The sequence below is a fragment of the Scyliorhinus canicula genome, chromosome 8, assembly GCF_902713615.1.
Source record: "Scyliorhinus canicula chromosome 8, sScyCan1.1, whole genome shotgun sequence".
NCBI classification, from domain to species: Eukaryota; Metazoa; Chordata; class Chondrichthyes; order Carcharhiniformes; family Scyliorhinidae; genus Scyliorhinus; species Scyliorhinus canicula.
The window spans coordinates 62,410,286-62,426,038 of record NC_052153.1 but is presented as its reverse complement, the minus strand read 5'-3'; the positions used below and the strand labels follow the sequence as shown (position 1 = coordinate 62,426,038).

The following is a 15,753-nucleotide window of genomic DNA, read 5'->3' as shown; positions in this document are numbered from 1 at the left end:
GCTCTCCTTTAAACATTTTTGAATGATGTCGCCACCCAGAAATGATAGAATAAGTGATTTTCCTTTTTTGGGAACCCATCTGAACCAGATTCTTCAATCGATGATCACAAATCTAAAAGTCGGTTGAGTATAGGAAACTATAGTTTGACTGTCCAGCAGCGGTACAAAGAACAAAGAACAAATAAAATTACAGCACAGGAACAGGCCCTTCGGCCCTCCCAGCCTGCGCCGATCCAGATCCTTTATCTAAACCTGTCGCCTATTTTCCAAGGATCTACTTCCCTCTGTTCCCCACCCGTTCATATATCTGTCTAGATGCATCTTAAATGATGCTATCGTGCCCGCCCCCACCACCTCCGCTGGCAAAGCGTTCCAGGCACCCACCACCCTCTGCGTAAAAAACTTCCCACGCACATCTCTCTTAAACTTTCCCCCTCTCACCTTGAAATCGTGACTCCTTGTAATTGACACCCCCACTCTTGGAAAAAGCTTGTTGCTATCCACCCTGTCCATACATCTAATAATTTTGTAGACGTTAATCAGGTCCCCCCATAACCTCTGTCTTTCCAATGAAAACAATCCTAATCTACTCAAACTTTTTTCATAGCTAGCACCTTCCATACCAGGCAACATCCTGGTGAACCTCCTCTGCACCCTCTCTAAAGCATCCACATCCTTCTGGTAATGTGGCGACCAGAACTGCACGCAGTATTCCAAATGTGGCCTAACCAAAGTCATATACAACTGTAACATGACCTGCCGACTCTTGTACTCAATACCCCGTCCAATGAAGGCAAGCATGCCGTATGCCTTCTTGACCACTCTATCGACCTGCATTGCCACCTTCAGGGTACAATGGACGCGAACTCCCAGATCTCTCTGTACATCAATTTTCCCCAGGACCCTTCCATTGACCATATAGTCCGCACTTGAATTAGATTAGTAGTATAATTGCTTCCAGCGCAGAAATATTAAGTGTCCTCGAAGGATGTCTGTGCAAACATTGCCTCGGACTTATTTTGACTAACAGTTCAGAGTATCAGTGACAGACAGAACATACTTCAATCCATCGCTGACTGTAGTGTGATAACTGAGTCAGATAAGAGCTGCTGACTTCTGTGTCCATGCAAGAACCATTTCACACTGAAATAGTCATCAGCTGAAACCTCTGAAGATCTTTTTCTGGGGACTGGAGTTGGGTAATGGGTTGACTAACCCTAAAGCTATAAGCTTCAAGAAAGTACATAAATCATAAGATACCTTTCACTTTGTGGTGCAGATGACTATTTTCCCCCTCTAAAAGCCAGATTGAGTTCAGTAAATTGTTTTAACATTTGAGGTAGGCCTACCTGAAGGGTTATTTTAACTATGTAAAGCCATGCACATTTAGAAAGCAAACTTGCATAGTACCAGAGAAGAAAGTTCTGAATACATCGCCTAAGGCAGCGATTGATAGGCTACATACAAACGGATGCCTCTGCTTCTGTACCCTCCTGTATGACAGGACATTAACCCCCAGAGGAGGAGTACTAAACAGAATGCATTTTTAGCTGAAAATTTTAAATATTCATATGCATTTTCACCTCATGAGGCACTTGATGGGTCTTCTACAGGCAATGAATCAAACAGTGATTTAATTTTGACGTCATGTCAATATTTTGCAGATTCCATGTGATTGGGCCAAGAAGGGATTGGAAAATTCCAAATATGACTCCCATCTCCAAGTAAGACATGAAGGATGAGCCATCAAAATATAGATCTATAAGCCTTACTTCAATACATTCCAATTCTTTTGCCACACCTGAGGTAGATTTTTGTCTGTTTCCATAGCTAGGTATTCCTGGAACCGGTCACTAGTCTGTTGCCAAGAGCTTTTAGCTGGGGGAGGTCATTCCACATCAAGTGTAAGTTACCAAGAGTCTCCCCACTTTTACCGCCAACCATTGACATGTTTGGAAGGATTTGCAGGTTGACACACTCAACTGTTTGACCGCGTTATGAATACACCTCCCTTGGCCATCAAGACCTGGAATGGGATTCAGATATGGAGTTTCTGGCTTAGAGGCAGGGATGCACTTCAAGACCACCAGGTTGCAGTGCATGGAGACAAGTATCAGTCTGGGAACAAATTTCCAGTGGAGAGTGTCATATGCTTCGGTATTAAGGCCACTGTTGTCCATATTTTTTAATATGATTTAGAGGAAGGAATTGTATTCCAATTGTCCATATTTGCAGATACTCCCAAAGTAGGGGTAGTGGTAAATAATGAATATCACTATGCACAAATTCAAAAGGGTTGTGATGAGATTGTTCAGTGGGTGAAGAGATTGTTGGTGTAGCTTAATGCATGGAAATGTCCAGTTACTAGGGAAAGCAGATTTGGATTATGCACTAAAAGGGAATTATTTGAGGTATCAGTGGAGGCAAGAAATTTTGGGGTTTGAGTGAGTTGTAGGGGAGCCACTGGGGTTTAACATGAGTGATTGGGGGTTCAGTTGTGTAGTTACCAAAGAGTTAGAGGAGGATATTTCTGTCTCACATTTCCTGGGTAACTATTCAGGTAATTCCTGCGGAACTGTCCAAAGACTTCAACGCCACCTCAGAGTTAGTGACATTTATGGATGTCCCAGTGTGCAGGGGACTTGCCTGTCAGGAGTTAAAACTTCCTGGTCAATTCCCACAGAGGTCCGCTCATCAGGACCCCATCTTGAGTTTTGTGTCCAAACCATTATGCTGGTGACTGTTGTTAACTGCTTCAGGTTTGGAGGTGGTTCAAATTACTGGTGCTGTTTTGTACTGTTTCTTGTTTCTGTTCAATGATTGGATGCTGTATGCTTGCTATTGCACTGTTTGCTGTTTACTGTTTAATGCCTGGAGGCTGTGGGCTTGTTTGCTACATCCTCTTTTGCTTCTGTGGCCTGGAGCAAGGAAATGGAGGGAGTAAGATGACCTACTGCCACTGCTGGAGCGGGGGAAGGGGTGGTGAACTGATTTGACTGAGCTATTTGATGAAGGTGTTGAAGAAATGCTTTTGCAGATTGCTGGTGCCTTGTGTACTGTTGACTGTTCAATGTTTAATGTTTGGAAGCTGTGTGTTTGTTTGTTTCTGCCTCTTTTGCTTCTACGGGCTGGAGCAAGGAAAGGGAGGTAGTAGGATGACCTACTGCCGGTGCTGGAGAGGGGGAAGGTGTGGGGGACCAATTTGACTGAGCAACTAGATGAGGGTGTTGCAAAAATGCTTTTGCAGATTCGCTGGTGAGTTTATTGCACTGTTGGTTTTTTAATGTTTAAGTATATAAATCCACTATTGTGGCTTTCTGTTTCTACTGATATTCTGCGGTGGAAAGGTGCTTGTGTATGTATGGCACAGTGCCTTTTCCTTGTTGGTTGATGGTTAATGTGATATATGGACTGTTCAGTTGTTCCTTTGTATCTTTTTGTATAAATGTATTGTTGATTGTTTTATAGAACATAGAATATGGAACATACAGTGCAGAAGGAGGCCATTCAGCCCATCGAGTCTGCACCGACCCACTTAAGCCCTCACTTCCACCCTATCCCGTAACCCAATAACCCCTCCTCACCTTTTTGGTCACTTAGGGCAATTTATCATGGCCAATCTACCTAACCTGCACATCATTGGACTGTGGGAGGAAGCCGGAGCACCCGGAGGAAACCCACACAGACACGGAGAGAAAGTGCAGACTCCACACAGACAGAGACCCAGCGGGGAATCGAACCTGGGACCCTGGCGCTGTGAAGCCACACTGCTATCCACTTGTGCTATCGTGCTGCCCAAACAGAATATATAAATATATCTAAACAGAATATTCTCAACTCTCGAAGGCACACGTGCCATGTCTCAGAGGATGATTAGTGCACAGCAGATCAAGCAAATTTTGATGCCTGAACAGTGTGCCTGAAATCTAGGAGTTTCAGCACCACAGAGAAAGCTGCCAACAATCAAACACTAAAGAACAGGGGTTCAGCACTGGTGATCCTCTCGTGACCAAAGGGCAAGTGTGTGGAACAGGGTTGGGCCCCTGAGAACGGCCTCCCTAATGTTCCCGGCAGAGGTCTGTGGTCTAGGGGCTCCTGGTGTGGTCAGGAATAAGTGTACGGAAGAACGTTTTCCAGAACAACTGGTTTGCTGAATGGCATTCTGCGAGAAGGTGGGACACGCGGGGAGAGGGGGGAGGGGGAAGGGAGGCTTGGGGGATTTGAGGGTCCTGGGGATGGAAGCCTTAACTAATTGTTGGGCTTTCTCTTCTTCTCTAATTCCTTTCAGATCAAAAAATGTTTGCTGGTGTTGGGGCCGCAGAGGCTGCCATCACGATGCTGGTGGCAGCTGAGGGGGGCAGGCTCCAGAGAACACAGCAGCGATGACGCAGGCTGGAGATGGCACCCCATGTGCAGAGGGCCGCCTCACTTCCTGAAGACCCGGCCACCCATCAGGCTGAGAGGAACGCTGAAGGGGAGGTCAGTGGTGGCCTGAGGTGTACTGGCGTAATTGGTCATCAATGAGCTAATGGACACCATGTGGCGCAGAAGACTGCGTCTCAACAAAGAGACAATGCGGCATCTGTGCCACGTCTGCGCAGACCTGGCACCCCATAAAGCAGGAGGATACCCGCTCCTGATGGCCTTACAGGTCATCGCAGCTCTAAACATTTATGACACTGGGTCATTCCAGGCTGTGAGCGGTAATCTCAATGGTATTTCACAATCTACAACCCACTGGTGCATCTGGGAGGCTACAGATGCTCTGTATGCCTGGGCAGCAGACTTTATCACCTTTGAGCTGGACCAGGCCCACCAAGGTGCCCGGGCTGCAGGATTCTCTGCCATCACCAGGGTGCCCCAGGTCCAGGCTGCAAAAAATAGCATGCATGTTTCTCTGCGCCCACTGGGGCATCAGCGAGTGTCCTTTGTTAACAGAAAGGGGTTCCACTCCCTGAATGTTTAGATTGTATGTGACCACCACCTCTGTATCATGCTTGTGTGTGCCTGTTACCAAGGGATTGTGCATGACAGTTACATCCTGGCGCTCTCGAAGATCCCCGTTGTCTTTGAGGACCACCCCAGGATGACGGGTTGGTTGGTGGGGGCATGGGATACCCATTGAGGTCATGGCTGAGGACACCGATGTGAAGGCCTGAGACTGAAGTGGAAACCCGATATAATGAAGCCCACATCGTCACTGAACGGTGCATAGGATATGTGGTTCTGATGCCTGGACCACTGGTGGTGCTCTGCAGTACAACCCCCAGAGGCTCTCCCTCTTTGTTGTGGTCTGCTGTGCCCTCCACAACCAAGCATAGCAGCGGGGTGACATGCTGGAGAGGAGGAGGGCCCAGGCCGTCTTACCGGTGTCACAGGCATCACCATACCACCCTGTTCTGCCTGCAGCATTTGAGATGAACTAGTGTTAGGAGGGTGGGATTTGGAAGAGCTGGAGAACACCATTGCCTCAGTGATGGTAGGTGCAAGGTTGGCCTCCAGCACCTCCTCCCCCTGATGGTGCCCGTACAGCCCTGGGGGACTCCATAGGATGGAGAGTCAGATGGAATGAGCTTCAGAAGCCTCTGAATCGTCTGGTTCTGCCAGTCCTGGAGGCTCCCATCATCTGCACGATAGTATCGCCTCCCTCAGCAATGCTTCACACTGTATGGGCCACACTCTGGGGTGCCTCCGCAATGTCCATCTGCGTCTGGGACATGTCCCTCATTGAATGGGACATCTACTGTTGTCCAGGCCCTCAGCCATTGCCAGCACAGATGAACCATACTTTGGGCATCATCTCTCAAGATGCAGACGTCGGGTTCCAGATTTACCACTGTGGTCGCCACCTTAAAGTGTTGGCCTCAGACTCCTCCAATTGGCATTTCAGTCGTCGGAATATTGCTGACAACCCTCCTGAATGTTACGGCTGCATTCTATCATCTGCATCAGCTCTGGGAGAACATTGTCCAGAGGCATCTGACTGGGACCCAGTTAAGTTCTGGGATCCAGCAGTCCATCAGCTGCTGTCTCCATTGGATGTTCCTGCCTCAAGCTGATGTGCATCAGCAACTGTGTGATGCTCACCAGATTGTGCCCCAGAACCCTGTCCACTAATGTTGCCCACCGAGGTGCATGTCCCTGCACTGTGCGGGTGATAGCTATGATACCTTGAGGCTGGTCTCCTCGGAGCTCTCCTCCGAGGTGGAATCTTGGGTGGCAGTGGGGGAAATGTCTCTGGATGGCCTCATCAGATGGAGATTCTGTGAGACAATGGATGTGTGGTCAGTGAGAGGGAAGGATCATTTTGTCTGGCATGAACTACTCACTTGAGACAGGTCATTTGGGTGAAAGGGCAAGGGCAGTGGATCCTCACTTTGCTGACTTAACTCACCTCTGTCAACACTGCTATTTCTGGGGACCCCCATCTAGCATCCCACCCCCCCCTGTTTTGGCCCTTCACTGCTTATTATGGGTTATTTAATCCTGTGGGGTTAAAGAGAGAGCAGTGTGATCCACACGCTCAGGGGGATCGATAGCAGGTGGCATCCGTGGGCACCAGACCTGGAATTGAAGGGGTTGTGTTGGTGAGTGCAAGGGGGTTCTGAGGAACCAGCATGAAGATCGGATGTGAGGAGGGTGCGAGGGGTCAGCCAGTGATTTGTGGCAGGGGGGAGGTTTGAAAACAGATGTCAGGAGAGAGGTGGTAACTTATCCTTTCATCTTGATGGAGTTAATTGGTCTTCTTCCGACATTGGACGGTGGTCCTCCTGGTCATGCTGCCCTAACTAACAACAGCTGCCACTGCCTCTCGGGTAGCATTGGTGTCTCTGTTGCTGGTCCTCCGACCCCTTAGGGGGAAAGGCTGGACCGTCTCTCACCCACAGCGTAAAGAAGCCTGGTCAGGTCAGCATCACCAAAGTGAGGAGCAGGCCTACGTGATGCCATGCTTGTGTGTTGACTGAGAGTGAGTGGTGAAGGAGCGTTTAAAAGCAGCTCCCTCTTGTTAGTGGCGAGAAGCTGAGGCGCAAGTCAGGCGAATCAGACGGCAAGGTAGCCAGTAATGTCGAGAATCTCGTTGGGACTCATTTTTGGCACTAAGTGCCGTCGAATATGGGCCACGAACTCGACAACGAGGATGTTGACAAGCACCTCACCATACACAACCATACCTCTCCATTCACCTGAGGAAGGAGCTGCGCTCCGAAAGCTCGTGTTTGAAACAAACCTGTTGGACTTTAACCTGGTGTTGTAAGACTTCTTACTGTACACAACCAAAATAACACTTTATCCATTAAATTTCTGATTTACATGGTCTAAATACTGTCACGGTTAGTACAACACTTCCATTTTGTTGGCGATTTTATACTAAAATGAACTTGGTAGGTAGTGGATGGATCCTGTGAAAGAACCTTTTACAAACTCACATTAGAAGATGATAGGCTCAGTGTTTCCTGTAGAATTTGAACCCAGGACCAGTGCTCAAATGGCTGAGTTATCAAGCAAGTTATTTTCATTTAATGGAACACAAAAACTTTATGGAAAAAATGATTTGATGATTGACTTTGAATATCAGATGTAAATCAAGTATTGATGAAGATAAAAATTATATTTAAAAAAATCTTAATCTAACATTTACCTACCTCTCATTGCCCTCTTCTACCACAGGGAGTTGGGGTAGCTGTGTCTGTGGATTGTGGGGACTCCCTTGCATATTGTGCACAGGAGACGGATGGTTTGGAGGATGGGAGGAAGGAATGATGCCTGTTGCTGTTCCGCATCGGCTTGAATGCGTGCTGGAAAACATTCCTGAAAAGAGCCATAAAAATGTAATATTACTTAATACAAGAAGAATTGCTATCAATAACAATACAGTCACTGTGAATTAAGGAAACATCACTCTCTCCTGGAAGTAACAAACATTCTCTTGGTATGAAAAATAATCAGATTCAATGTTCAACAATTGAAAAATTTATTTATTGGATGTTGTCTTTTAAAAGAATTATGAATTAAAGAATAGAATTGCCAGCAAATTTTGGTAAAATTCAGCATGGCTACCTTCCTCAATTTCTACAAGTTGAAGAACTATCTCACTGTATGTGGATACCAACTGGTTTGCAGGTGAACATACAAGTTATGAATATCACAATGTATGTCAATTGCAGTATATGTACATATGGATTACAATACTCATTTAGATTACAGTGTAAATGTGTGCAGATTATGGCCGGGATTCTCCAACCCTCCGCATCGAAATGCCGCTCGGTGCGGGGGCGGAGAATGGGGCTTCAGACCCGCGATCGGGTCCGACGATGGGACGCGATTCTCCGGCGACCAGAGAATCGGCGCCAGTTGCGCGCGTGCACGGTTGACACGGCCGTTGAAAGAGGCCCCCGTGGCGATTCCCTGCAGTCGACCAGCCGAGTTCCTGCTAGCGTGGCTCACGTACGGTTCCACGCGGCGGGAGCTCACGTCGCGTCTGCGGTGGCCGTCCTGGTGGGGGTCGGGGGGATCAGTCTCCGGGGAGGCCTCCACGACGGCCACCGATCAGCATGAGTGCATGATCTGGGGTGAGCTACCTTCTTCCTATCGGCCTGCTGTGTGGCTCCACCATGTTGCGTGGTGCCGGCGCGCAAGTGGCTACTGCGCACATGCGCGGACCGGTGGCGAGCAGTGCAAGGCCGCGTACGGCAGCATGGAGCACTCCGGCACCGCGCTGGTCCCCTGTGGGCTACAGAATCGCTGGGCCAAGAGGCCCGTTGATGCCGGTGTGAAACACTGCGGTGTTTACGCCAGCGTCAACACTTAGCTGCGTTTTTAGAGAATCCCGGCCTATGAATCTAGTCACCCATTTAAAATTGGTTAAGAATTAAATCATATCCCATTTTGGTTATTGCAAGGGCCTTAGCCTGCAGGGAAGAGGAGTCACAAATTGATGGAGTAGAATGGCGGATAAGGGGCTGGATTCTCCGTAGGCCTTCGTAACGCGGGTTGCCTGCGAAAAAAATCGGTGCGCATGACTCCGGCGTCCGGGCCTTCTTTTAAGCTGGCAATCTCCGGTCCCGGAAGGGCCAGCAGCTGACTGACGCGATACGCATCAGTTTCACCCGCTGCGGAAGTGGTGAGACCCGGCGTTTTTTGGAGGAGGAGGAGGAGAGAGACAGACCCGGCATTTTGGTGGGGGTGGGGGTGTGTGTGAGACCCGGCATTTGGGGGGGGGGGGGTGTGTGTGAGGACCCGGCATTTGGGGGGGGGGGCTGTGAGACCCGGCATTTGGGGGGGGGTGTGAGACCCGGCATTTGGGGGGGGGTGTGAGACCCGGCATTTGGGGGGGGGGTGTGAGACCGGCATTTGGGGGGGGGGGGTGTGAGACCCGGCATTGGGGGGGGGTGTGTGAGACCCGGCATTTGGGGGGGGGGGGGGGTGTGAGACCCGGCATTTGGGGGGGGGGGGTGTGAGACCCGGCATTGGGGGGGGGGGTGAGGACCCGGCATTTGGTGGGGGGGGTGAGACCCGGCATTTGGGGGGGGTGGTGTGAGACCCGGCATTTTGGGGGGGGGGTGTGAGACCGGCATTTGGGGGGGGGGTGTGAGACCCGGCATTTGGGGGGGGGGTGTGAGACCCGGCATTTGGGGGGGGGGGGGTGTGAGACCCGGCATTTGGGGGGGGGGGTGTGAGACCCGGCATTTGGGGGGGGGGGTGTGAGACCCGGCATTTTGGGGGGGGGGGTGTGTTCTGGCATTTGGGGGGGGGTGTTCCGGCATTTTGGGGGGGGTTTGGGGGCAGCGGCGGGCAGAGAGGGGGGGCGACGGATGCCCGGGGCCAACGCACCGTCGCCCCCCCCCCCTCTGTACGCCGCTGCCCCCTACCCCAACCCCCCCTCACCACCCCTACCTCCCTCCCCCCCACCCCTACCTCCCTCCCCACCACCCCTACCTCCCTCCCCACCACACCTACCCCCCTCCCCACCACACCTACCCCCCTCCCCACCACACCTACCCCCCTCCAACGCCGGGTCTCTCCCCCCCCCCCTCAACGCCGGGTCCCCCCCCCCCAACGCCGGGTCCCCCCCCCCCCAACGCCGGGTCCCCCCCTCAACGCCGGGTCCCCCCCCTCAACGCCAGTACCCACACCCCGTCCCCCTCCCTCTGAAGGGGGGGGGACCCAGCGTTGAGGGGGGGGGACCCGGCGTTGAGGGGGGGGGCGGCGTTAAGGGGTGGGTTGCGGTGTTGCGAGAGATGGGGGGCGGCGTTGGAGGGGGGCAGGGGTGGTGGGGAGGGGGGTAGGGGCGTTGGAGGGAGGTAGGGGTGGTGAGGGGGGGGTGGTTGGGGTAGGGGGCAGCGGCGTACAGAGGGGGGGGCGCGACGGTGCGTTGGCCCCGGGCATCCGTCGCCACCCCTCTCTGCCCGCCGCTGCCCCCAAAACCCCCCCCGATGCCGCAACCCACTCCCCCGATGCCCCCCCGATGGCCGCAACCCACCCCCCCGATGGCCGCAACCCACTCCCCCCCCGATGGCCGCAACCCACTCCCCCGATGGCCGCAACCCACCCCCCCCCCGATGGCCGCAACCCACTCCCCCGATGCCGCAACCCACCCCCCCGATGCCGCAACCCCCCGGATGCCGCAACCCACCCCCCCGATGCCGCAACCCACCCCCCCGATGCCGCAACCCACTCCCCTGATGCCGCAACCCACCCCCCCGATGCCGCAACCCCCCGGATGCCACAACCCACCCCCCCGATGCCGCAACCCACTCCCCCGATGCCGCAACCCACTCCCCCGATGCCGCAACCCACTCCCCCCCGATGCCGCAACCCAACCCCCCCATGCCGCAACCCACCCCCCCCCATGCCGCAACCCACCCCCCCCCATGCCGCAACCCACCCCCCCCCCATGCCGCAACCCACCCCCGACACTGAACGGCGTCAACCATCATCAATGGTTGACGCCGTTTTAAATCAACTGTGATTTTCGCCGACGTGACCCGTGGCCACGTCGGCGGGACTTCGGCCCATCCGGGCCGGAGATTTAAGGTCAGTGCAAAAAAAATGAAATCCCGCCGGCGCCAGCTGTTTTCACAGGCTGCCGGCGGGATTTGCACAACGCCGGTTTTTTACCGGCGGGAGAATTCGAAAACCTGCGGGAGCGGAAATAACGCCGCTTCCCGCCAATTCTCCGACCCTGCGTGGGGTCGGAGAATTTCGCCCAAGGTGTGCATAACTGTCATGACCTGAAATCTTGCAAATCCACTGTTGTTTAAATTAAAATAACCAGGCTGCAGCTGACTGTGCACATTTTAAAAAAACCTCTCTGCTCGACTGCTCTGATTGACAGGCATAGGTTAGGAAAAGTAGCATTTTTGGTGCAATTTCAATCGTGCTTTTTGTTGACATTTCCACAAGGGGTTATCATTATGTCAGCATGAATGCTAAACTGAGTTTCAAAAACTACAATTATCTCAGCAGGGGATTTGGGAATTCACATCTTGACAGCTTAAAGAAATGATTAAAGGATCAGAGGTCTTTGATGTGGTTACCAAAATAGATGTGTGTTTTTGTAAGAGATTAAACACTTGAGATTTAAAAACTTTGTAAAGTTTTATGAATGGAAGATTTTTCACTATCTAGTTTGTATGAGTGAGTGCTGCATTAGATTGTTTGACGTTTTTACCATCTCTGTATATCTTCTGATGTCAACCCATGGTGGATACGAGGAGTTATCTATAATAATGGAAGTCACATGAATGGTATAGGACAATGTGGGGGGGGGGGGGGGGTGGCAAGGGGAATGGACATGGGTTTGCATTGAATTGACATGATTGAGAGTACATGGGGAAGGTGGGAGACTGAGGGAGTGTGAGGGATAAAGACTAAAAGATCTTAACAATTTCTAATCCAACTGGGACAAAATCCCAGAGAGCTAAGAGGTGCCCTCTACCTCGTCCACATCAGCATTCGCCCACCATGTGGCCATCTACATCTATGTTCCGGTATATTTTGAACTTTCGATCAATACTTTATATTTTTTAAATGCACAGAAGGCTACAAAACAACGGCTGCCTGAGGATCGCCGAACTTCTCTTGCGGTTAATATACTCTCTGTGTCAGGTGGGAACAAAAGGAGCTGTCCAGACTGATATCGATTCAATACCTTTTTCTGAAACTAATTCAAAAGAGTCATTTCAAATTGAATGGACTATTCAGAAACAAAGGGCATGATTGATGGGCTGCATCCCACCGGAATCGGGGTGAGATGTGGCTGTTGATCCCGGGAGAGGCCTCCCCCGGGATTCCCGATGATCGCTCCGCCTCCCGAGATTTAACCAGATCTCGCGAGATGTTGCAATCTAGGTCCCGCCCAGTTTTGCATGGTTAAGTGAGTTCAGAAACCCACTTAGCCGTGCTGACGCCAGATGAACGGCCAGCCAGCATCTATCGGCCTCGCCGAGGGCACCGCTGGTAGAACGGCACTTGGGCAGATCTCCCATACCATCGGAAGCCCCTGGGTGGTCACCCTCTGTTTAGGCTGGCTCCCTTGTACAGCTGGTGCCAGCCAAGCATCTTGGCACTGCCAATCTGGTCCCCGGGCAGTGCCTCCTGCGTGCCATCCTGGCACTGTCAGGGTGCCTGTGACAGCCTGTCTGCGCCACCACGTTATAAAGCAAAATTCTGAAAACCCATTGGAAGGCTACATTTGTTTCACCTGGTCAAAGCTTGCACAGTGCTAGCTCCAACTAGTACTCTTTCATTATGAGCCGCCTAACAAAAAGGGACCACCGGAGATTTTCCAAAAAAGATCCGAAAATGCACAGGAGTGTACAAAGAACAAAGAAAAGTACAGCAGAGGACAAGCCCTTCGGCCTTCCAAGCCTGCGCCGACCATGCTGTCCATCTAAACTAAAATCTTCCACACTTCCGGGGTCCATATCCCTCTATTCCCATCTTATTCCCATCACTGTAGTTTATTTTGTAGATGGAAGTGGAAAGAGTTCTTTGCTTGGTTGCACAAAACAATTGCGGACTATTGCTGTCCGGCTTGCCTTTGTCAGTGACTGATCACCTCTGTGTCTCAGACTAACTTGTGGACCATGGCGCAGAAACTCACCTGAATCATAATGGCGAATCATTATTTTTGTGGAGAGGGTATTGTAAAATAAATCATGTGGCATTCCATGGTGCCTCAGTCTTGTAAATCAATGGTATCAACAAATACAGATACAATTATGCTTACGTTTAATAAATCATTTACACAAAATTATTTGTGTCACAGCAATGCTTCTGACAATAAGATGTGAACTGATTTGTAAATAACAAAATATACTTGTAACAAGCTATGGTATGCAGCACAACAACGTCAAGCATGCTACAATATATTTACATTAAGTGCTGCCTAGAGGGGTTATGTTCATTGTCTGGATCTTTTAGATTACTGAAAGTCACCCCTTTTTTTGCTGCTGAATTGCTTTTAAGTTGGTTTTGAGACATTTAAAATGATTGACGGGTGGAACAATTGATTGGGCACGGCAGGAGAACATATCTGTAATTTTCATTGCTTGTATGACTGGGAGATTTTGAGATTAATCTGGAGCTGGAACTTGTGGTATTAATAACAATACAAGATTATAGGATTTTGTTGTAGACCATTTTGCCTTTTCACAATTTTAGCATCAGATTATTATTTCTACAGAAACAATACATTCATAGAGTATCAGACTGATACCAAACAGCTTTGCATTAAGGTCAACTTCTGAAGCATATATTATTCCAAATAATTTTTTTCAGGGAATTGCTAAATGTGTAAATTTATAGACTCAATTGATGACCACAACCATTTGTCATTATTTAAAATTTCTGTTGATGTCATAAAAATTAATTTTATTATCACACAGAATTTTCATATTATTTCAATTTTCTACATGAGTTTTGATTGAGAAGTGTATTTTTAAATAGTGCCATTGGCATTTAAAAATACAATGAGAACATTGACTTCATTTCCTCCTGTGTCCCTGCCCACCCCCATCATTGATGTAATGGGGAACCCAATGTTAAATACATTTAAATGTAGTTAGCAGGCCATTGCGTCTAATAGTCCCATGCCCTTAAACTGTCCTTTCCCATTGGCATGTGGGCATGACAGGTCTCCCACAGTGCACACCTGGTGAACAGAACTCGCCAGATGAGTTCAGGTGAGTGCTTGGCTCAATGGGGAGAGGGACATGTCCAGGCACTGTCCCCTGGCACTGCCCCCTGGCACTGCCCAGGCAAGTCCTTCTCCCTCCTAGCCAGGGCGGGCTCATTTCAATCCCACCCAACCCTGCCAGCATGATGTAGTGGGATCTGACCGTCATGTTATTTTTGGTTATGAGCCAAATGATGCGGCGGGGTTCACTACCTTTTGGGGCTGCCAGCTCTTCCGCTGTTGGTCTGCTCGCTACGCCATCCTGCCTATTTTTGGGAAAATTCTGCCCTCTGTCTTTCACAAGAGGATTTCTCTTCTGTGCTCTCGAAGAACATGCCTTGGAATCTTCTCCTAAACAATGCTTTCTCTCATATGTTTCCATTAAGGATCTGCCTCCAGGGTTTCAACTTTGGCACATGCATTCAGGCTTTACCTTTCGCACAATCTCTCAGATACCTAGCGATGCAAACAAAACATCACTACTTCACAGGCTGCAGTAAGGGGTTAACAGCCATTGGGTGTCCCTAGATCTTCTGGTTTTTTTTGCAAGCTCACATTATTTCAGCTCTGTATCCTGTAGTCCTGACTTTTAACTTGGAGCCTCTACTTCTTACTCTTAACTTCACTTAGCAGAACATTTTTCCAGATTCATGTTCTTTCCCTTTGACAAGAAGATCTTCTTGAAACTTCCTTTTGTTCCTCTCCCTCATTTTGGAACCTTTCTGTTGTTTAATTTCTGACTTGCTTTCTGTCTGTTTTGCATCTGCTGCCTGTACTGGCCCTTTCTGCCGAATGCTGCTTCTAACCGCTCTAAAACTGTTTTTGCTCTCCCTGTGGGCCCCTGGCTACTAGGCAACAATATAGTTTTCCTGTTCTTTAGTAGAGTCGTAAACCTAATTAAAATGCAGGCATCTTTTAAAGATCTTTGAAACTAAAATTCAAGACTTCTTAACACAGAACTGTGGAAATATAAATTAAGCTTAAAGTTAGACTGTGCCCAACACAAAAAAATATAAATTACCTAAAATAACTGAGCATGATTTAACTAAAAAAAAAGTCCATTCTGGGTGGGAATCGAGGGGTTATTCCTGGCACTACAAACGCTGCCATCTAAAGGCAACAGGTGGGAAACGACCCGCCAATGGCACAGAGCCTGCACTGAGGGGCTTTGACGAGTGGAGCACCTCAGGAAGAGATTGGGGCACCATTGTTAAATTGCGCTCCGATCTTTCGAACCCCGATATGAAACCTGGAACCCCCCCCCCCAAGCCCCAAGTCGGAGGTCCTTCAGCCTCCTCCCCCCAACCCCACCCCCCCCCCACCCACACCCACCACATATCGACAGGACACCCCCGGGCCCGATCACTGGCACAGGTAAAATGCCAGTTTGGCACCTTGGCCTGCCAACCTGACACTCTGGCAGTGCCAGGGTGGAACCCAGGTGGCACTACAAGAGTGACCAGGTGGTACTGCCAGGGTGCCAGCCTGGCTGGAGGCCAACCAACCGGGGCCTCTGATTACATGAGAGATCGCCCAAGTGCCGTTCTGCCTGTTCCCCATTTGTGGGGACCAGT

General features: G+C 50.0%; 1 protein-coding gene across 1 annotated transcript in view; it reads right to left on the bottom strand.

Annotated features, from left to right (window-relative positions):
• Positions 1-15,753, bottom strand: part of glis3 (GLIS family zinc finger 3) — a 716,605-nt gene that overhangs the window by 121,320 nt on the left and 579,532 nt on the right. Inside the window, exon 7 of the mRNA XM_038804655.1 lies at positions 7,644-7,809. Coding sequence (XP_038660583.1) covers positions 7,644-7,809 — 166 coding nt within the window. The remainder of the gene's footprint in view (positions 1-7,643; positions 7,810-15,753) is intronic.